At 37.9% G+C, this 23,384-nt stretch overlaps 1 protein-coding gene and 1 non-coding gene across 2 annotated transcripts in view; both read right to left on the reverse strand.

Moving 5' to 3' along the window:
- Positions 1-23,384, reverse strand: part of RDX (radixin) — a 65,319-nt gene that overhangs the window by 16,322 nt on the left and 25,613 nt on the right. Inside the window, exons 3-9 of the mRNA XM_075546565.1 lie at positions 20,428-20,511; positions 16,504-16,599; positions 14,804-15,078; positions 7,379-7,462; positions 7,041-7,187; positions 5,361-5,457; positions 2,152-2,315 (exon numbers count right to left, since the gene is read on the reverse strand). Of these exons, the coding sequence (XP_075402680.1) occupies positions 2,152-2,315; positions 5,361-5,457; positions 7,041-7,187; positions 7,379-7,462; positions 14,804-15,078; positions 16,504-16,599; positions 20,428-20,511 (947 nt within the window). The remainder of the gene's footprint in view (positions 1-2,151; positions 2,316-5,360; positions 5,458-7,040; positions 7,188-7,378; positions 7,463-14,803; positions 15,079-16,503; positions 16,600-20,427; positions 20,512-23,384) is intronic.
- Positions 9,620-9,783, reverse strand: LOC142447324 (U1 spliceosomal RNA). The gene has a single exon (XR_012784065.1). It is a non-coding gene; the product is annotated as a U1 spliceosomal RNA (small nuclear RNA).

Below are 23,384 nucleotides of genomic sequence, written 5' to 3' on the forward strand. Positions count from 1 at the left end.
CGGAGGAAAAAACAGTGGCGGGAATAACACACACAAAGGTAAATGCCATAAAATGAAAAGACCAACAAGTTTTTATAAAAATGAATTTTTTAAATTATAAAGGAATCCAGTTCTAATACATGCAATGATATAGATGAACTTTGAAAACAAATCAGACCAAACCAAAACCGAATTCACTGCCAATGAGTGATTTCTGACTCATAGTAGAACTGCCCTTGTGGGCTACAGAGACCGTCAGTCTTCACTAGAGCAGAGAGCCTCACCTGGCTCCAGTGGCGCAGCTGCCAGTTTCGAAGTGGGCATTGTGTTCAGCAGCCCGAAGAGCCCACTACACTACCAGAGCTTCGAACAAGTCAGACACGAGGAGCAAAGAGTGCACGAGATCTTACTTAAACAAAATGCTTAGTTTATTAACAGTTTAAATAAATGCAAAAAGGTTATTAATAGTTACGAGCGGGGGGGTGAAGAAATGAAGAGCTGGTATCAGGGGCTTAAGTGGGAAGAGAATGCTTTGAAAATGATGATGGCGGCATATGTGCAAATGTGCTTGACACACTGGATGAATGTATGGATTGTGATAAGAGACGTAAGAGCCCCCTATAAAAGTATTTAAAACAAAAATAGCTACCGTGGGTGAAGGGAGATGTCAGACAGTGTAAGATATGACAAAATAATAATTTATAAATTATCAAGGGTTCATGAAGGATGGGGAAGCGGGGAGGGAGGGGAAAATGAGGAGCTGATATCAAGGGCTCAAGTAGAAAGCAAATGTTTGAGAATGATGATGGCAACAAATGTACAAATAGCTTCACACAAGGGATGTATGTGTGGATTGTGATCAGTGGATGGCAACGGATGAGTCCTCTCAGTACCACACTCAATATATTGCACAAAAGAGGAGCCTTACTTGCTCTGTACACTTTTCACTAAAAACAATCATTTTTAAAAGATATAAGAAGTCTAATAAGTATGTTTTTTAAAAAACATGTAATAACCATGAGGAAGTCTTAAGTACCATGAGAATAGTAGGAAAAGCAAAGTCCAAAATAAATTGAACTTAATATTAATGTAAAATCGAGAGCTACTGAAAAGCTTCCATGAGCAAGAAATGTTTTCAGTAAGAGATGATTTGAATGCAGTGATCTAACTACACAAATAATTAAGAGAAACACGTATCATTAAATACAAACATCCTAAGTGCAAGTAACAAAATGGTATCCAGCAAAGAACTGACTTAACTACTAAATACAAATCATGTTATTTGCAGTAATATTTTAAAATATACTTCAGCCTCTTATGTTTTGGTTGTATTTTAGAGTATTATAATGTTGTTTTTATTTTTACATAATTCTTTTTTTTTTTTTTTTTTGCTGGGAGTGGGTATTCGGGGTCACACTGGCTATATTTCTGATGTTTGGGGTTGGAAGGTGAGGCAAGGGCGGGCAGTCTGTCCACTCTGCTACCTCAGAAACTGGCTAAGCTCAGTATCGACAGCCAAGGGAAGACAAAGAGCTCTGCCCTGGGTCTCCAGCCTACTCCACACCCCTAGCCTACCCAACAATCTCTATTATATTGGTCTGAAGACTTCCTTGATAGAGTTTAATTTTAGTTTGGTTTCTAGAATTTTTTTTTTTCATCAAGCATTCAATCTAATCTAAAATCCAATTTGGGAGTGGTATTTCAATTCCGTTATCTAGTTCTAGGATCAATGGGGATTCTACTAAATATCTTTTCACTTTCAAAACTCACAATTTAGTGAATTGAAAAGTCTAAAGGAATCATAATTGAAAAGATTAGTGTCTCTGGCCAGTTGTAGCATCCTTTAGTTCTATAGTATCACTGGTATTGCTACAAAGTAAAATATTTTGTATATTCTTACCTTCAAAAACTAAAAAGAATAGTCACAAATAAAACAAATTTTAAAATTTCAAACCAATACATTAAAAAAATGCCTGTCCAAGAAAAATAAGCCTGATTAAAGGAACGCACATCTGTGAAGTTAGGAAATACTAGTGCAAATACCAGCTTTCAACTTTAATATAAATAATGTAAAAGTGTACATTTGGAGTAGTTTAAAGAAACAAGAGTAGTCTCAAAATGTTTAGAAACCCTACTTCACCAACAAAGACCCCAAGGCGATAAACCCCATACCTCTCCAACTGCTTCTGGTGTTTCTCCTCTCTCGCCTGGGCCTTCATCTGCTGGACTTCAATCGTGTCCGGCTTTCTCCTGCGCATGTACAGCTCATGGTTTCCCATACATAATGCCAGAATCCGCTTATTGATTCTCAGACGAGGCGCATAAAAAACAAAATCCTAAACATAAAGTATTCTCAATAAAGTATTTGTGAAGGAAGTGCCTCTCACAAATTTTAAATGTGGTATGAATTCTAATGTCACATTCCACGTAATCATAAAATTCCAAATGCCGTGTTCCTTACCTTCTCGTGCATGTCCCACCGTTTCCTAAGGGTAACATTCTTATCCTTTCAGATTTCCTCCTCTGAAGGTAACTAAAAAGAGTATCTGTCCCGAGTAAGAGGCTTTGATTTGTGCCCTGAGCCACAACGCTCAAAAGGATTCCTTCTTTCAGAGTTGCAGAGGATTTTACTCCTGAAATGTTCTCCTTCGTCTGTCCTTTTCATAACAGTTTAAGTCCTGGAGTGTACCATTTGACACTAGACAGGGTCCCACTGAGTCGATTCTAATTCAGAGAGTCCCCATGTATACCAGACTAGAATTATACTCCATACTCTACCTCAGCAGGACCCATACTCGTACTTTCAATGGTTGATTTTTCATAAAGATATCACTAAGCCGTTCCTCCTAGTCTGCCTCACTGAGAGACCTTGTGCAGCAGCACAGCACACACACTTCCACCAGCAGAGAAGCAGTCACGTTTGAGGGCCACTGGCTGGTAATCAAAGCTGGGTGTCTAGCAAAGAAAGCAAGAATTCTAATCCTGAGCCCTCAACTATCATCACCCCGGTCCCCCAAAGCAATTTAAGCACAAAGATTTAAATCCTTACATTATGAAAATACAAAGTTCAGGTATCAGAGTTAATTTACAACAGAGCTACCTCTACTTTGTTCTGAAGTAACACATATTTAAAACTGCTTCTTAGAAATGGTGATTGTTTCAACCACTTCCTACTAAATACACCTCCTTTCTATTTTTCACAAGAACCCATGGGGGGGGGGCTGCATACTGGGCTGCTAACCAGAGGCCGGCAGTTTGAACGAGCTAGCTGCTCAGTGAGAAACATGAGGCTTCCTGGTCCTGTAGGGATCCAAAGATGTGAAAACTCAAAGGAGCAGTTTTAACTCTGTTCAATAGGGTCTCTAGGAGTAGAAATGTACTCAATGGCAGTGGCTTTGGTTTGGCTATCATATTTTAATTTAATTTTTTCATAATTCTGAACTTTAAAATAAAAACCCAATGCTTTTATTTTGTAAAAGAGCCAATATGAGAAGAAAAGCTTAACACTGTACTTGCAAAAAATTTAGGCACTGGAAACCCTGTGGAGTTGAAGCTTACTTGATGGCAATTGATACACAATAACCAGTAAGACAATGTTACTAGATGTCTTCTCAGAATAGCAGCAAAACATAAAAACATCTCTAACTAATCCAGGCAATAACAACAAATTGACAAAACATTTTTTGGGTTGGTAATTTGGCTGTCAGTCCAGCTGAACCAAAATAAGGTCTAGGCTGTTTATGATTAAAGTCTCCTATAACTTTGTGGCTTCAGGAGAAGAGAAATATATCTAGGAATTTTTTTTCCTGCTGTAATTAATATTTTAATCATTTTATTAGGAGCTCATACAACTCTTATCACAATCCATACATACATCGATTGTGTAAAGCACATTTGTACATTCACTACCCTCGTCATTCTCAAAACATTTGCTCTCCACTGGCCTCAGCTTCTCTTGTTTTTCCCCTCCCTCCCTACTCCCTCTCCCCCATAAACCCTTGATAATTTATTAATTATTATTTTGTCATATCTTACACTGTCTGATGTCTCCCTTCACTTTTCTTTTCTCTGTCCCCCAGGGTGGAGGTTTTATGTAGATCCTTGTAATCGGTCCCCCCTTTCCACTCCACCCTCCGTCCACCCTCACCATTGGTCCTAAAGTGATCATCCGCCCTGGATTCCCTGTGTTTCCAGTTCCTATCTGTACCAGTGTACCTTCTCTGGTCTAGCTAGATTTGTCAGGTAGAATTGGGATCATGATAGTGGAGGGGTGGGGAGGAGGAAGCATTTAGGAACTAGAGGAAAGTTGTATGCTTCATTGTTGGTACACTGCACCCTGATTGGCTCGTCTCCTCCCTGCAACCCTTCCATTAAGGGGATGCCCAATTGTCTACAGATGGGCTTTAGGTCTCTACTCCTCACTCCCCCTCATTCACAATGATGTGATTTTTTTTGTTCTGATGATGCGTGATACCTGTTCCCTTCGACACCTTGTGATCGCACAGGCCATGTGGGCTTTGTTGCTTCTGAGCTAGATGGCTGCTTGTTTGCCTATATATAGGTTTAGTATTAAGGTAGCAGATGGACATTGGGCCTCCACTCAAGTACTCCCTCAATGCAAGAACACTTTGTTCTATTAAACTGGCATTCCATGATGCTCACCTTCCCGACACAAGCGGTGAAGACAAAGTGGGTGCATAAGCGAATGTGGTGAAGAAATCTGATGGTGCCTGGCTATCAAAAGATACAGCGTCCAGGAATTATTTTTATACTCCTTTTCAAGACAACTGAGAAGTAGTTACTGCAGTCGGAACCAATCATTAATACTTCCCAATAGAACCAATCAATACTACTTCCCAATAATTAGTACTACTGCAATAAAAGGGCAAGGGCACAGGGAATATTACTTTAATGCAGTGCTGTTAAAAACCTTATTATGAGACATTTAAGGCCTAAAAGAGGCATAATAACTACAGAATAAATATCCATGTATCTGCTCCTAGAAAGAATTGGCATGTATATTAAAGCTGCCCAAGGGACCCTCCTGGATATGTATCTTCATCACATAGCTTCTACTTTTGAAGTAAACACTGCTGAATTTCATATTTATCATTTGTAAGAATCTAAAGTTTACAATGCTATTTACTAATATAAGCAATATAGTATTGTGCTTCCTATTTTTGTTTTATAAGTTATTTCATACCAAGAAAAAAACTAAAATTTTATCTTTAAATAACCTTTATTATCTCATCATTGGAAAAGCAAAACTATGAAAAGAGACGTGCCTCATGAGCAATTCAACAAATGAGCAAAAAAAGCATTATCACAGCAAACTCTCAAAAACTTAGAATTAATAAACAAAAACAAAGAGGATTACTTACAGGTGCCTTTTTGTCGATTGGCTTTATAACAAATTTTTTGTCATTAAATGAAATGTTTCTTATTTCACTCCAAGGAAAACCAATTTTAGGTGTTAACCTTCAAAAAGGAAAGCACCTTTAGTTAAAGATAAGAAACATGCACAAAATTCATAACTTTCTGAAATAAATTTTGCTAAATATTATTAATAGTTCCAGATTCAGAAAGCATATTATCCTTATTCACAACAACCATAAATAATAACATACAGATGGCATTCCTATTCCAAGGAAATTTGAAATTAAATAAATACTTGAAGATTTCATAAATGTGTCATGAACTGTAGAAGCATTTTATTTTCATTAAATCACCTTAAAAACGATCTGGTGGCCAGAATGTACAACGGAGACTCTTGGGAAGCATAGACTGGTTTTACTTGGTTTTTACTCAAAAAAGAAAGCTTACATATAATTCTTCAGGGAGAAAGTTGAAGCTTTCTACTCTCACAAAGAGTTACAGTTCCAGAAACCCACAGGGGCATTTCTAACCTGTTCTTTAAATAGGGTTGCTATGAGTGGGAATTGACTTGATGGCAGCAATGATAAAACTTTTCAATAACTTAGATGTAAACTACTGAATATTTTAAAAACACATCCTCCTGTTTCAGTTTATGCTCAGATACTTGTAAACACACTAAACACATTGAATTTTACCATGTCAAAGGGTAAATGTTACTGAATTATATCTCAACAAAAACAGTTTGACAGACACATTTTTGTTTAATGGCTTTCACCAATGTTTAAGCCAAATCTAAAAATATTTTGATTTAAGAGATTTCATTCTTTTCAACTCCTCTTTCCCAAATACACTGGGCACAGCTAATAAAAATATTTTTGAAGCACACATATACTAATGCCTAAGTAACAGAAAAATCTGGAATTAAACCCCGAGCAACTATCCTCATTTGATGACCCTACTCATATCACTTAAGGAATTAAAGCAACTTTGTTTCTACTTTTCGCATATGGTCCTCCTAAAAGCACCTATCAAAGGCCATCACTGTGGCTCTACTGTCAAGAAGGAGAAACGACTGTAACACCTACATTGCCAACAAAGGCATCTTTTAATCAGACTTTTGACAACAACATGAATATCAAAGTATGTATTTTTCTTTTCATTCCTAAATTGGATAGGAACTGCAGCACAGCAAGTAATTTCTAAATAAATATTCTATAAATTTTATATGCTGCCTTTTAATTGGCACTGGGCTAAGCCAAAATAACATCCTTTAAAAAAACAAAGGAGCCTGCAAACTCTCTAAAGTAATAATAATAATGTGGCATGGATGTACTCTTTTGAAATTCAGAACTTCTTCATATAATCCTCATGGCAATCTTCTGTGATAAAATGAGCCTGACAGTTGGACTCATTTCAGAGTTAATAACTAGACTGAGGTCACAAAGGTAGTAAGTGACAGTTCTAGTACAGTTGGTACAGATATCACATGAGAAAGAAAAACTATAAGATTCTGAAAAGTGGAATTATAATACTTAAGTCTGTGTGCCATTCCTAATCTTTTCATTTTAAAAACAAATAGTAGGGTGAGCAAGCCAAAAAAGAGCCACTTTCCCAAAGGAGACATATTAAAATCACTCAGAACCACTGAAAACTATGACTAGTTCCCTTTGCAACTCTGTACTTACTTGTCATCGTGCTCATAAATATTCAGACCCAGAGCATCCACGCCTAGCCACAATTCAGTTCCTTTCTTATTTTTTATTTCAAAATAGTTGACTCCATACATTTCCAGATCTTGTGCAATCTTCAGGTATTCCATCATAGAATCTTCCCTGTTGACACAAAGCTAATTGTTTATGTCAGTAAGATTTTCTAAAACTAAACAAAAAATTTTAAATCCCTTAGATTAAAAGGGATTTTGTTTGTTCACATAAATCAAATAATATTTGGTGGATGATCAAATGTAGCAATAAATACTATAAAGTAATTTTAGGAACAAGAGAGAAAATAACCACACCAATACCTTAACATTCCTCTATGTTCTTCATGCCAGTTCTGTATTCTTTCTTCCCATTGTTCTTTTGTCAGTTTATGCTGTTCCAAAACACTTGAAAAAGGTGGGAAAATGATAAATATTCACATGCGCGCACACACACAAATGCTTCTATGATCAAAAAAGTCAGTATTCTTTAGAAATCTAGGAATCTTCCTATATCTGGACTGTGGTAGGTGTCAAATTTATATGTATGATAAAATTACACGGAGCTAAATTAAAAAGAGCACAACAACAGTTGTCTTTTAAGTCACCTGACTCGTGGCTCTAGATAGGTGTGAACCACCAACCTTTTGGTTAGTAGCCAGCCCTTCAGTGTGTGTACCACGTAAGAGCTCACATAACACAAATGAGTACACGTAAAACTAGTGAAATCTGAATTGGTGAATTCAGGGACAATATCCTGGCTGTGACCCTGAGCTACATAGCTAGGCAAAATGTTACCACGGGGGAAGGCTGGGAGAAGGATACATGGGATCTCTCTATTATTCTACGAATGAATGTGATTCTACAATGACCTGAAAATAAACAGTGCCGAGATTCTAAATTATCTTAAATAATGCAACTTTAAAAGTCATTATACAAATTATTAAAGCTATTATATAGTCATTATATAAATTATTAGGCCAAAATTAAGTGAGTGGCTTTCTTATGTAGGAGAAGATTTTTAAAAACAAGAATTCTTCAACCCTAACTGGTGTTATAATGGTTACACGTTGGGCTGCTAACTACAAGATCAGTAGTTTGAAGCCACCAGCTACTGAAAGGAAGACGAGACTTTCTACTCCTGTAAAGAGTTGCAGGCTTGGAAATTCACAGGAGCAGTTCTACCCTCTCCTCTGTAGGGTCCTATGAGTTGGAGTCAACTCAATGGCAGTGAGCAAAAATTTTTCCTTTATTGTATTCACCTTTTTGCTATTAATTCTATTGTTATATATAGGAGTACATGAAAATAGCACATGAAAGCATATATCGTGAGGTCCTCCTATTTTTATACCTTTCAATATTCTCTATGAAGAGCTAAGCAAATACAATCACAGCTACATACACCAGAAATTGAGTAAGGCAGAAACCGGCCAGAAAAGAAAAATAAAATATTTCCCTACTAGCAGCATAATAGAAAAGCAGTGAGCAACAGCGAGTGATAAACTGTCAGAGGCTAAAAACGTAAAAAAAAAATTTTTTTAAACCTGGAAAACAAGCCCATCTCATCAAGTTCTAGCTCTCACAGGTGTCACGGTACAAACACATGTTCTTATTTTCCAAAGCTAATATATTAAATCAGTGCAGTCATTATGTTTAAAAGTATCGTTTATATGTAATGCATACAATAAATTATGTATTTTTCTCTTTGGATCATATAATTATCTATCTTTCTCCATTCATGAATTCCCATGTCCTCATTTACAGATGGCAAAATCTCTGGTGTTAAAATACTGCTATTTGACTATGAAAATGATGCCTAACCCTGGGATTTCTTGCGTGGGTAATGGAATCGTAAGCTGTAAATAACCTTGACTCCTACTTACTCAGGCTCTTCACTCCACTCATCGTTGTCTTCTGCCTACATCCAGGATCACACCCACTGTCTTACAGTGGGGATAATACCATCATGGTATTCAACACCAGATGCCCAAGGCCACCACTGAAATGGTCTCAAAAATTCGCGGAGTGAGTAAATGAATATAATTCAATTCTGCCCCACCCTACCTCATGTTTCTCCCGCAGTTTGGTGGTTAAGACCTAATTAATTTCCCATGATGTGCCCATGGGATCTGCTCTGGGGAGCCATCAGTTCTAAGATTAGGGTAGCAGGCAATCCCCTTACTTAAATCACAGTCTTGATCTAATCAGTTGAAAGGACGTTTCCTTGGAGGTGTGGCTATTTCTTGTTTCACTGGAAGGCTTTTCTGGATCCTGCATCTGCCTGTTAACTTCCAGTTCTTTGGACTGGAGTCAATGGGCTGGCTTTTATTGCCTGCTGATCTGAAGAGTCATCAGTGGCCTGTCAGGTGACCAGCCAACCTTGGATTCACTAACCTCTGCAGCCAAAAGTCTGTTATTTTTCTGCTAATCATGAGTTCATCAGCTCCCACAGCTACTCAAATCATGAGAAGCCTCCAGTCTGACATCTGACCCAGACTCAGAGCCTGCCTAGTTGCCTACTTTTACAACGGTGTGAGCCATTTTCTTGATATCCATTTTTTTAAACAGAGGAGAGCGCGAACGCAGTCCCCCACTACCACAAATTATGCAGTCGAGTTTCCCACATTTGGGGAAATCGCAGGTGTCAGCACATCCGGAGTGCAATGGATAAACCTTGCCCTGGGAAAACCACCTTCGTCCTCATGGTATCTGCCGTGCCAAGTAAGTATCTTGATATAAAATTTACACACACACACACACACACACACACTGTGCTTGCTTCTCCAGAACACCTAGCCTACAGCACGTGGCGTAATGTTCCTTTGGTATACCTAACTTTGGTCATTTTTCTCGTGTATTTCACAGGGGCTTCTTCCTCTGTACTTAAAAGTTACTATCCAGTAAGGTCCATTCCAGGTGCTTGTTTCCTTCTATATCTACTTTGATAGCATGCATCTCTTTTATAAAGGGCTAATTACTGTCTATTTACTGATTATTTGCAGACTGTCTAGAGTCCAGAAACCGAGATCTAGACCCACATATGCAAATGAATACTAACTACATTCTATTATGGTTATACCACATGTATTTCAAACTCAATGGATTCAAATCTGAGTCCACCCTTTTTCCTACTTCTGGGTTCTTTTATCTTGGTAAAGGTATTACCAACCACACAGATGTTCAAGTTAGAAACCTGGCATTTTAAAACTTCACACACGTACATTGAGCTCTATTTCATGGAGAAATCTGTTATGTGGTGGAGTTAATTATCCATATAACCACAGAGTTTAATTCCACTGTGAAAGAAGAGACAGCTCACCAGTTTTTCAAAGCTAAAATTAAGTACTGAGGAAAACCATGTAGAGGTCACATCTGACTTCTTCAGGCTTCAGGAGGGAAGGAGAATCCCTTGCTAAACCAGCCCAGGATTAAGTGCCACAAAGAAGGAGGCAGGCATATCTCTACCCCTTCATTCTTATCCTCTTTGACCCCAACTTTTCTCCCACAACATTCTACTTCTCTACCGAGTTAGATAATCTTTTGCAATGGCCACATAGAACTGAGATAATAATACTACTCATTATAATGGGGGTTTATTAGGGATACTGATACTATCAGGTTACCTACCATAAGCTAAGAAAAGAAAATATTAAGGATACACAAAGGTCCACAGCCACATCCCTGCCTCAGCCAACAACCAAGTATCTCTCTGGTCCTCTGCCTGTCAGTCAAATGTCTCATGGCCTCTGTCCCCATGGGCCAGGAACCCCGGCTGTGGCTCTGCCTCAGTCTTGGTGCCACTCCACTGTTTGGTTCCTTCTTCGGCCTCATGGTCCCTGTGCTGCAACCTTTGCAGCCTCCACCACTTCAGACCACGATCTTGCACATATTCAGCTGGGGGCTATTCTTTCTCAATGGTCCCAAGATTTTCTTTCTTCCTGCTTCTAACTCCCTCTTTTATAACCAGAGGAAAGGCAAAACTGACCGATCCTCTGATAGAAGTCTCTACATCAGCGGTTCTCAACCTGTGGGTCCTGATCCCCTGGGGGGAGGGTTGTCTAATGACCCTTTCACAGGGGTCGCCTGATTCCTAACAGCAGCAAAATTTGTTATGAAGTAGCAACAAAAATAATTTTATGGTTGGGGGGGTCACCACGACATGAGAAACTGTATTAAAGGGTCGAGGCTTTAGGAAGGTTGAAAACCACTGCTCTACATCTCATTTGGATTATCCCACTCAATTATTTGGTAGGAGTTAAAGAGAAACAAAAGAACCTTATTAACAAATTTCACTTCACCAAAAGCATCCATCTAAATTAAATTATTTTTGTCTGATTTCTAATCATCAATAACCTTCAAATTACTAATTTTACTACCAGACACTTGGACATTGAGGAAAAGCATCTATGTCCCATAAATAAAACATGCCAACCACTATCGAGTCAAACTCGTAAAGAGTTAGTCTGGTAACTCACAGTAGTTCTAACCTGTCCTTATATAGGACTCGGAGACAGTGAGCTTGTTTTTTTGGTTTTGGTATTCTAGCTGTGGTAGAAAATGAATTCATTTTGTGGTCTTTTTAACTCAGTTCTTCAGAAAAGAGATTTTCCACTTAAGTTCTAACCCTAGTTTTCTGACCCAGAGGATTTGTTACATTCCCTAGGCAAACTGTAAACAACTTAGTTTGAAATGTTCTATGCAGCCTTGGGCTACAGCCTGCCCAGTGACTGGTATTCACCTTGCAAGGACAGTCAAAATATTATGCACAAAGTGACTATAGACTATGCCAACAAAGTGGGGATTGGTCAGTTTGTGGCCCGGGTGGGAGGGTCACAGACCTTGAAATTAATAAGGAATCTGTATTTACACAGCCAACCCCACATAGGTTTTTCAGACAAGAAAACGCAAAAGGAAGACATAAAAGAGGCAGAGAAACCAGAGAAAACTGCACTTGAATTTCTTTCCCTGGATCTGCTTTTCATCTTTACTTTTAGACTTTGCCAAAATTCTATATATATGATTCCTTAAAGAACCTTACATTTTCAAAGCACCATTCAATTGAAAGTGTGGAAATTCTCCTAAAATAATTCCATGACACAGGTCAAGGGTCACAATACTGAGAAAAAACAAACAAGACGCCGAGGAGGAGCTCAGTGACAGCCAGCAGACAGACCTAGAAGGGGTCTTGTGGCAGTGGTGATGACAGATTTCAGGGCCCAAAGAAGCCCCCTAAGGGGGCTGAGAAGAAATCTGCACAACTGAGAGAGCTCCCTTCTAGATTTCCCTACAAGCTTCCTGATCCTGAGCTGTAGCCTGTCCATCCTGACACAAAGCTGTACCTGTTGCCTTCTTAATAAACCACTCTCCACTAAGTATGGTCTGTAAAGGTGCCCTGGTGGCATAGTAGCTAACTCAGTTCAGCTGTGATCCGACCTGGCCAAAGTTAGAAACCACCAGCCACTCCCTGGGAGAAAGGCTGGGCTTTCGACTGCCGTAAATAGTAACCATCTCGGAAACCCACGGAGGCACGTCTAGCAGGGTCACTGTAAGTTAGCACTGACTCGATGGCAGTGAGTTTTTCAGTTTTATGGTCTGTAAATTCTGTGTGGCCATTGTAATATATTGTCAAACCCAGAGAAGTAAAGAGAGTCCTCAGAGATGGCATGTATCAGAAGTGGTCAAAAAAAGAAAATAAAGGTCTGAAAAATGATGAAGATATGTTTGATCTCCACCTCACAAGGATCAGCCTCAGGCTGATCTTAATTCACATTATTTCCTCTGAAGCTAGATAGGTTTGAACAATGGTCCTACAAGCTGGATTTCATATTAACTTTATTAATCAGTAACTTTTAAGCCAAGATAGCTTAAATTAGACTTCCCAGAGACTATCAACTCTGGTGCATTTTACTGTAAATAATAAATAAATAACTCAAACATAAAAAGTAAGCCTTATCTGAAATGAAATCCTACTCCACTGGTCATCTATTATTCAATTCAGTGTTTTAAAATCTGAGACAAGTTTTGAATTGAAATAGCAGCTAAACCAGAAAAATATAAGCTGACTGACAAAATCTTACATTCCTGATTCCCAATTCTTGTCATGAACAACATGCCTCATTCAACTTCTAAGGTAACTATTACTGCTGTGTTGCTAAAGGACAGAACAATGTCATATTTAAAATTACTTTTTAAGGCTAATATGTACTTACTGGTACCTTTCCAAAGTATCAGATAATGCAAGCGCAAGTATCAATAAGTTTGTGGAAAAATGGAAATAACAGACAGTGGAACTTTTCCACAAACTTTTGAAGCTCCCTTGTAGAATTCATTACCTAAAAAGAAATGTCAATGCACACAGCCAAAATTAATAAAAAATGGGCACGAAATAGTTTTCTTGTCCTTTACATAAGTAAAAGAAACCACATCTAAGAGCTTACATACTAATAGGAAGTAGTGTGAAACTGAAATTTTGAGCTATTAATAGATCATTTTGTATTGAAGTCAAAACGTTTAAAACTCACAAATTTGGTCAAAGTACATTAACAACCTCTAACAGTTCTAAAAGGAAGATTTCAATGTATTTTCCAATATCAGGGACATGTGTGCTACCACAACTAAGAAGTGAGATGTAAAGAAGTCATATTTAATTTTGTATTTTTCCAGATTTCAAAAATATCACATAATACTTGTATCACACTTTAGTTAAAATTATGAACTGCAGAAATAATGAAATATCATTACAAAAAGCATGCTATTTAAATATTTAGACCCTGTGGCTCAGTTAGTTTAGGCATCTAAGGTCAACGTTCCTAAAGGGTGCTAGAATGATTTGGGGGGGGGGGTGCTGCAAAAGTAGCTATCTTCTTTTTGTTCTGGATTATGGGTTATAATACCAAAGTTTTTAATTGCCAGGGGGAACAAGATTTTTTTTTTCCTGAAAAGTGGCAAAACACCAAGATTGGGACTTAAGAGCAAAGGTGTTCTAATGAATTTATTCCCCAAGTCATGCATGTTATTTTAGAATACTAGTTATGGAAATCCACGACAGGTAAGAGCAAAACACTAAACTAAGAGCCTAACAACTTAGTGGAGAAAAAAAAAACTATTTAAAAAGCTAAGAAAAAACAACAACTAAGAAACGTAATCCTATGAAGGCAGCAGAACTGCCAGTTAGCATTCTGAAAATCATTTATAAAAATCAGCCCTGCCAAAAGAGGACCTGATGCAAGGGGCTTAAGTGGAGAGCAAATGCCTTGAGAATGATTGGGGCAGGGAAAGTATGGATGTGCTTTATACAATTGATGTATGTATATGTATGGATGGTGATAAGAGTTGTATGAGTCCCTAATAAAATGTCAAAAAAGAAAAGAGAAAAAAAATGATTAGGGCAAAGACTGTACAGATGTGCTTTATACAATTGATGTATGTATATGTATGAATTGTGATAAGAATTGTATGAGCCCCAATAAATTGCTTAAAAAAAAAAAAAGGAAAAAAAAATCAGCCCTGCCTAGGCTCGAATTTTACTAAGCAACAGCAGTATTGTCCTGCGTCCGCCATGTTACCACTGCCTTCCTTTTATTGCTTCTATGGGAATAGAGGAAAAAGTAGAAAATGCTCAGTCATATTTTTAGGAAGTATACACTCTGGTCCAAAAACACCTCAAAAGATCTCCCTCAAAATTGTATTTACCTACTTATGGAAGATAATTTTTTTAGGAATACAACATTAAAGGCACATTTCACTTACCGTTGGGGTAAAAGTCTATCGTTAGCCAGGTAGCCTGGCTTGTGGATCTCTTTATTATAATCTCCATACTTGGCTTGTACAGCGTAAGAAGCCAAAAGAACTGCAGTTTCTGGTGGGCAATATATCTCATCATTTAAGATGGCTTCTTTAACTTGCAAGAAGAAAAGTCTTTGGGTTATTTCTTGAATTAATTCCTCAGAAACATCTTCAGGGAAGAACTTAGCTCTGAACTTGAACTGTAAAGGATTCTCTTTTTTAACATCTTGCTGTGTCACCTGGAAGAGTAATTTCAAGTATGATCAGCAAAAATATTAGTTTAATAATTTTATTTAATCTCCTCAAGTTCCTTTTACAAGTGGGAATCTAACTAAATCAGGATATACACATGGATATACGAGGGATATCCCCCAAAAGCAGATTTTTTTTCAAAGCTATGTATTTAAATTTTTTTTTTTAGAACCCAACCTTCTCATCTTCAAAGTACTCCCCATTGCACATAATACATTTGTCCAATCTGTGATTCCATTCTTGGAAACATTCTTCAAACTCATCTGTTTAGATGGCTGACAGCACCTCCCTCGTTTATTTCTTCACCGTGTGTTCATCATCAAATCACTGTTTATCATGGCCCTCTTCATTTTCAGAAACAAAAAGAAGTCACACGGAGTGAGGTCAGGTGACTATGATGTGTGGGACAAGAGGCATGATGTTTTTTGCCAAAAAACAGTGCACTGAGAAGGCTGCGTAAGCAGGTTCATTGTCGTGGTGGCAAAACCAGCCCCCATCTGCCACAAATCAGGCCTTTTTGTCGCACACTGTTATCAAGCTTTCTACTTAAGAGGTGCGGAAAAGACTGCATAACAGTCTGGCCTGGTGGAATGAACTCCAAATGCACTACCAGTGGATATTTCCATCCTTTAGACGGACGTCTGAAACAAAGTTTCTCATCAATCGACATTTCACTTTTTTTGAAAGGAGGAAACCACTCATACAGTTGAGTTTTCCCCGTAGCACTGTTCCTGTAAGCTGTGTTCAACGTCACAACAGTTTCTGTGGCATTTTTCCTGAGCACGAAACAAAATTTCACAGCCACACGTTGTTCTCTTAAATTGGCCATCCAGTAAAACGAGGTTCGAGTGAAACTGCTTTTTCAGAAAAATTCAGTGTGACCAAAGGGAACCTTCTCAGACAGCACCAACTGAGTGTACTAACTCAGAGCGAGTTGCTCAATGCTCACCTAGCGGGGGAAAAATGTGTACTACAAAGGCCCCACTCAGCCCAGTGCAATTCCAGTTTTTTTGGGGGGGAGGGGTACCACCTTGCATATGTGTACACATCCAGATGAAAAAAATTCTATGCTTAATTTCATGATTTGACTTATTAACTCAAAAATCCTATCTAATAACAAAATTGATGTTTATCTTCACATTCCTGGTAAGTTTATTCTGCAAATGTTTACCTCAAGGTCAACATACTATATGTAATACTTGATTTTAAAAATACTTAAGTGTTAAGATTTCAAGTAGAAAAATTAATCTTTTTGCTATGATGAAAGTTTGATGGTGTCTAATTAAAATAAAGGACGTTTAACCCCCCTGATTAGCATATAAAAATTTTTCCAGTTAAAAAAACTTTTTTCCAGCAAAATCCTACGACCTCCAAATTAACTTAAGTATTAACATAAAATCAAAATATATTACCTTTTTATTTAGTTTAAGCCAAGTAGAATAACCTTTGCTATCCACGTACTGCAGCCCAAAAAACCAGACCTCACGCAAACCAACTGTTTTAACCACCTTTAAAAAAAAAGTAAATTTAGTTCAACATTCACATTATAACGAGATGGCACTGTACTTCAAAAGAAAACAATTACATAGATATTAGAGTTATGTTCCTTTACCAGAGAAAAGAGCCTTTCTAACTTTAACATGCTAAAAAAATGAACATTTCTAAACACATATTTAGGTTCTTAATAATAAATTTTGTAATTCCACTTCAATTCCAATCTGAACTACTTTTTTACACTTCCCTTTTTTCACCCATAATGACTCCACAAAGAACTAGAACACTCTGGGAAATCGATAGACAGCTGTCATATTTTCACTTTCCTGTTTCAATATACTACAACTACCCTAAACAAATATTTTGCTCATAAGGAAAGGATCCCTGAACACATTTCAATGCCACCCCAAGTTATGCACCTGGTGACTTCATCCTCACTTCCTTTCATTCGCCACATATTTTGTGTTATATCACCATTCTTGAGTAGTCTGTAAATTCCAATACTCCAACCCTCTGTTTGCTATTTCTTCTCCCTAGACTCTTTCTTCTGTATTTTTACCACCTGTTGAAAAATTTGTTCTTCTAAGTCCAACTAACATGCCTTCTGTAAATGAAGCCTTTACTAGCTTAATAAAAACCAATCACTTGAGTCCATACTTTATTTACATGTTTATTAGAAAAGGTATTCTATCACAGTTAATTTTATTATTTATTAGTATACATGTTTATTGTTAGTGTATCTATCCTCCTGGACAATATAAAATTTAAGTACAGAAACTGTTTTCTTACTCATCTTAATATTTATGTCATCCCACAGAATGCTAAGTTCACGGTCGTGCCCTGGAAGAACTAGAACTCACACCCAGGGTTGTACCTACATTTAACAAAATATTTAAAAACTAACAAAATCCTGTATTTGAAATGTGAGAAATGGCCCAGGAGATAAGTTAATATTTTTACACCTTAAGGAAAATATTTTAGTTTTTATATGATCAACACTGCTTATGTATTCTTCCTGTCCATAATTTTAGTTCCAAATAACATATATGACCCCTTCATTATACTTCTTATCAAAATTGTAAACGAAATGATATATATAAAATTTTAAAAAGAAAACTATTAAGCTATGGTAGGGAAAATGACAGGTTACTTGGTATTTGAGATTTTTTTTAAGAGAAGGAATTTATAAAAGGTCAAATACAAAGAATATCATAGTAAAAACTGAAGCTAGAGAATGTCTAAAGCAAATAGTTCTAAGACTATTCTAGCATAAGGTATTTCTAGTTGAGTAATAATAAAATCCTTCATACATGTTTACTCCGACACCATGAATTTGCTAACAGTGAGTTAAGGTCAAAAGAGATGCTTTTTAAATACTAGGTTTGCTCTATTTTAGTATTTCTGGGTGTTCTTTGTTAAAAGAGAGAAAATATAAAATTAAAATGTCAAAAAGTTTGTTGTCAAGCAGATATGTCAAACTGGTGATTTTTGTGAACTACAAAGTGTTGATTTTTACAAAGTCAAGATGTAAACATCAGTGCCCATGTTTTAAACCATTACACTTTCCTCCACTATAACGAAAGGTACTTCTCATTGGCCCTGGTATCCAAATTAAAACAATTTTACTCAACACAGCCCAGGTGGTGTAGTGGCCACTTGTTGGGCTGCTACAGCAGGTCAGCAACTTGAAGCTCTCCAGCCGCTCCAAGGCAGAAAGACAAGGCTGTTGACTTCCATGAATAGTTACAGTCCTGGAAACTCACAGGGCAGTTCTACCTTTCCTATAGGGCGACTACGAGTCACAATCAACCCAGTGGCAGTGAGATTCCATAAACATTTCCTTTCTTAATATCCACCAAGAAGTCTTAACAGCTGGTAAGATTTTGGGTACCACATTTTGCTCATTTCTATCTGCCAAGTGAACAATAAATGCTAACTTCATTAACATTTTTTCTACACATTTAGAATATATTTACAAATAGGAGGCCTATCAAAATCAAGAAAAATAAGTCTTGTAGTGCAGAGTAAAATACACTGCATGGTGTACTAAGCTGTAATTTTGCTTTTAAAAACTTGTGAACACACCCCCCAAAAACATTCAGAGACCTTATCAAAAGCTTTGAAAGACTATTAACTATCTAATCAGGAGATTAAGAATACCATTGTCAAGAGAAGATAACTTTTCAAGAATTTTAAATTTTCATTGCATTAGGTTGGGGCCAGTATGAGCTAGAATGACACTGGTAAAATTAAGATATCCAATATATCTATAATGCCAAAAATGCTGCTGCTGCTGCTGCTTCCTCTTCCTTCTTCCCCCTCCCTCGTCCCCTCTTCTCTTCTCAAGTCTCACCAGAGACCTTTGCCTTTGCTTTCAGGCTCTTGCATTTAGCTTTATTCCTGCTAAGCCTCATGTGTCATGTGACATGTATTGACCTTCCTCCTTCCTCTGCAATCATCTCTAGATTTTTAATGTACATGACCTCTATGCACCAATCACTACTTTTTCTCAATAAAACTTGATTACAATAGTGATTCTGAGCCCTGATTTATTGGGGTTAAATGGGAATTGACGTAATGGTAGTGAATTGTGTTTGTTTGGTTTGGTTTAGTTTAGTGGCAGGGCAGTGAGAGGCGGCAGTGTTTAAAGGAGCCCTGGTGGCTGGTGGCACGGTGGGCTACTCATTGGACTGCTAGGTCAGGAGTTCCAACCCACTAGCCACTACGGGGGACAAAGATGAGGTTGCTTTTCCTGTAAAAACTGCCAGCCACGGACACCCTAGGGAGCAGTTCTGCTTTGTCCCAGAGGGTGGCTACGAATCAAAATGGCAGAGGGTTTAGGGAGGCTTTTTAAAAAAAAAAAGGACTAATTGTCTAAAGTAGGCCCCAGACAATTGAATCAAAATCTCCAGAGGTGGTTTCCAAGCATTGCCTTTTTAATTTAAACTCTACAGGTGACTCTAACGTGTACTCAAGATTGAGAAAGCCAAAACCAGAGCTCTAATTTCCATAAGCATTCTAATCCTCGCACATTTTAAGCCTATGACTTCCTAACTGCTACTGCCTGTCTGCTGACAACCTACACGCCTCTGCATCGGGTTGCCAGGAATCAGAATCAACCCCGTGGCAGTGAGAGGAGTTTTGTTATGTTTCCAGCAAAAGTGCAAATACACATACAAATATACTGTCAACCCTATATCTATGTGTATATAGATAGATAGATAGATAGATAGATAGATAGATAGATAGATAGATAGATGGACAGTGAGGTTATTCCTACTCTCTCCCCTACACCCAGTCAGCTTGCATATCACCCATGCATCTACTTGTAGATCACTGTTATTTGCAGGATTCTGTATATTAGCAGTATTTAACTTTCTTGTTTTTAACTCCTGTACTCTTCCCCAAAGTTTCACTTTGCCTCCATATTTTTCTATCTCCCTTTTCTTGTATATTGGCTTCAAGGACTATGTAGCGTATCTATGTAGAATATACCTGTATCCCTTGCAGTTTCCATCACAAAGACCAGCATACTCCAAAAAACAAAACTCCCTGTCATCGAGTCAATTCTGACTCATGGCAACCAGAGAGCAAATGTTAAATACCTGTTTCATAATTTCAAACAGTTTTATCCCACAAATCTAGAAATAACAAAGACTGTATTTATAGCTGTTTAAGACACCTAAGTAGGTACTATGACAAACATCTATTGTTACCTTAACACCCAGTGTTACCTTATCGCATCATTAGTAAAAGTGTAACAAGAAAACATAGGAGGAAGAATGCAACAGCATCCAAATTACGATGCTATAAACTGCATCCTTCATGTGATTAAAGGATACCTGGTCAAAGAGTTGTTTGCCAGTGGTATTGGGCTGAATGGCAAATTCCAGTTCAGCATCCATGGTAGTTACCCGGACATTGATCTGTAATACAAACAAACGGGATTATGAGTAGGTAAAACAATGTACTTATTAACTATTAGTCATGAGAAAGTACTTTTATTTGGTTTGTAAAATGAAGTGGGATAATACAAAAATAAAAGGAATTCCAAAATTTTATAAAATATTTTATTAAGATAATAAAGTCTGATTTTAATCATGGAAACCTAAAATCTAAGAGCTTATAAAGTTCTGTCTTTAAAAATATCTATTGGCTATATAATATGTACTAAACATTAAGTCATAGGCTTTCCATATTCTCATTTATGGAAACAATATTAGGAAATGTTATGTACATTTCTTTAGAAACTGACTTTCCACTCTCTGCTACAGGACACATAGATATCAAATAGCAGAGGATCTTAACTAAGCTCTAACGTCAATTTTTTGAATTCCATTCATTATTTCATAGTTTTTTCAAAGCAAAAGTTAGGTGTTACATTTTATTCATACTGTAACATATTCAATTTATACAACATTCAAATATTCTTCAATTTATAAAAAACATTCAAAGACAGGTCATTACTTGCTAAACTTCTTTAAATAATAATTTCCCACCTGAATTCCATCCAAGTTGGATCTCTCTACAAGAACTTAACTTACCGTAACCAAAAAATTTTTCTATCCCAAAGCAGCCATCAGTTTCCACAGTCCTAACACCACAATTTTGACATTCTAAAAGTATTTACAGCTGAAGTTTAATAAACTACAAACAAAATTGTGACGTGAAGTAATGAGTGATGGGTGGCTAAAAAACTTTCACTGCCATTTAGTTATTCCAACTCATAGCAACTCATAGGACAGAGTACAACCACTGGTGTGGGTTTCCAAGGCTAGATCTTTTTGCTAAATTGTGCAAAATAAAAACAAAACTTCGAGATTTGGAAAATTGGTTTACTAACTGCGGACACAAGTGTCCTAAGGTTTATCAAGGATGTAGCTGACAATCTTTTCTGTCTTAAAGAGATTAAGCCTATGGTTGGTGGGTCTATCAACACCCAAAGCAAAATAACTTGCCAGCGTGGATAGAAGTCAGAAACCAGACAGAGGGAAAGGCAATCTGGCTGCCTCTTGGAAATCCACAGGCAAGAAAGGCAGATAGGGGCCAAAGGTGCTCCATCTGTCCTGTACGAAGAAGAAAAGACCGTTCCTGCAGCAGCTTGGACATCAGTCGAGCTGTTTGTGTGGGGTCCTGGTTTACAACTGCTGGCACCAGCACCATGACAGTCTGTATAAAACCAAAGTCTGGGGCAGGCTTAAGCTCCAATTTCAGATTCCTGGACACTGAGGTAATTCTGTCAGAGAAGGCATCACCTGTCCCAGACTGACCAGTAGGGAGCAGCGACCACCACCCCAAATTGGCCAGTCAAGAGAATACGCGAGAAACTACTCGCCAACCACCACTGGACAATGCTGATGCCAGAAGTTTTCTCCAATAAGTTTAAAGAACAGCAACACTGGACTGTCCCCGGTCCCTAGCCCCATAAAAGCCCAGGGAACAAAGAACTCGGAGCTGATTCCCTTTTGGATGCTGGGTCCCCGCTGCACTGGGCAGTGGAGGGAGGGAAGCCCTAGCTTGAGCTAGCAAATAAACTCCTTTTGTCGCTTTTGCATCTCAACTGGTCATAATTCTTCCGTACGCCCACGGTGAGCTCGCATTCCATTCCCCAATCCAACATGTGCAGGAGTATGGGAAGCATGTCCCATGATCTGAGAGAGTGGGGCCACAGTCTCATAAACTTCAGCGTTGAATCTTCTCTGGATGATGATCAGCTGTTATGGAATGTGGTTCTGGCATTAGTAAGTACCAGACAGATGGAGCTGGTGTCCAAAGTTGAGGAGGCAGGGCTGCCATGCCCACTGGGTAGAGGATGGGGTTGAAAACTGAAGCGGCTCAAACTGAAGGAGTAGGGCTGTGTCCCAGTAAGCCTGAAGGGCATAGTTGAAAACCAGAAGCCAGAGATTTTAGCCAACATCCATTCTGGAGGGAAGGGCCAATGGCCACAAAGAACAGCCTTCGTGGGCTACTGTAAATTGTTCTGCAAAGTTTTGGACTTGTTTAGTACCCTCCAATTTTTCCTTCTAATGGAATTATCGACCTTGTACCAGGTTCCACTATTGTTACTCTGGAAACAAGTAACTTGGAATCTAGATTTCACAGAAAGAGAGAAATGTTTACTCAGAATAGAGTATGCTTAAAGACTACCCATATTTGATGACTTTGAGGACGATATACTAGGATGAATGTGTTTTACATATGGAAAATACATTAACTGGGGGTGAGGCAAAAGGTGGAATTTTATTCATTGAATTGTGTGTCCCCCCCAAATGTGTTCTAAATCCTAATGTGTTTAATGCCTGGGTCAAAATTCCACTTCGGAATAGGTGGTCTTTGTTGGTAATGAAATAGGATTAGAGTAGGATGTATTTTAAGTCAATCTGTTTTGATATATGAGAGAGATTCAACAGGTAAGTTGAGGTAATCAACAAAGAGGAGGAAAGAGATAAGCCGTATCACATAAAAACTTCCCTGAAGTAGAAGCTCAGAGGGATAGGGCATTTTTCCAGAGCCACGGCACACCCTGGATTCGAAGCCTGAGAAAATAAATTTGGTCCCCGAAGTCATCCACTTGTGGTCCATCTGTCATGGCACTAGTAGATAGGCATCTACATAGAATAAAGGGGGCCACGGGACATATACATGTGGAAACCAAATTATATTTCTCTAAGCTTTGTGCTTTGGAAAACTGAACTTTTTCTGTTTTATTCAGTGTAGTGCCGAGACTAGGAACTCTACAGTGGAAAGAAAACAACAATCATCATCATACTGAGACTAAGTGTCTTAAGGTGTTTTCTTC

This window comes from Tenrec ecaudatus, chromosome 4 (assembly GCF_050624435.1).
Source record: "Tenrec ecaudatus isolate mTenEca1 chromosome 4, mTenEca1.hap1, whole genome shotgun sequence".
Lineage (NCBI taxonomy): Eukaryota > Metazoa > Chordata > Mammalia > Afrosoricida > Tenrecidae > Tenrec > Tenrec ecaudatus.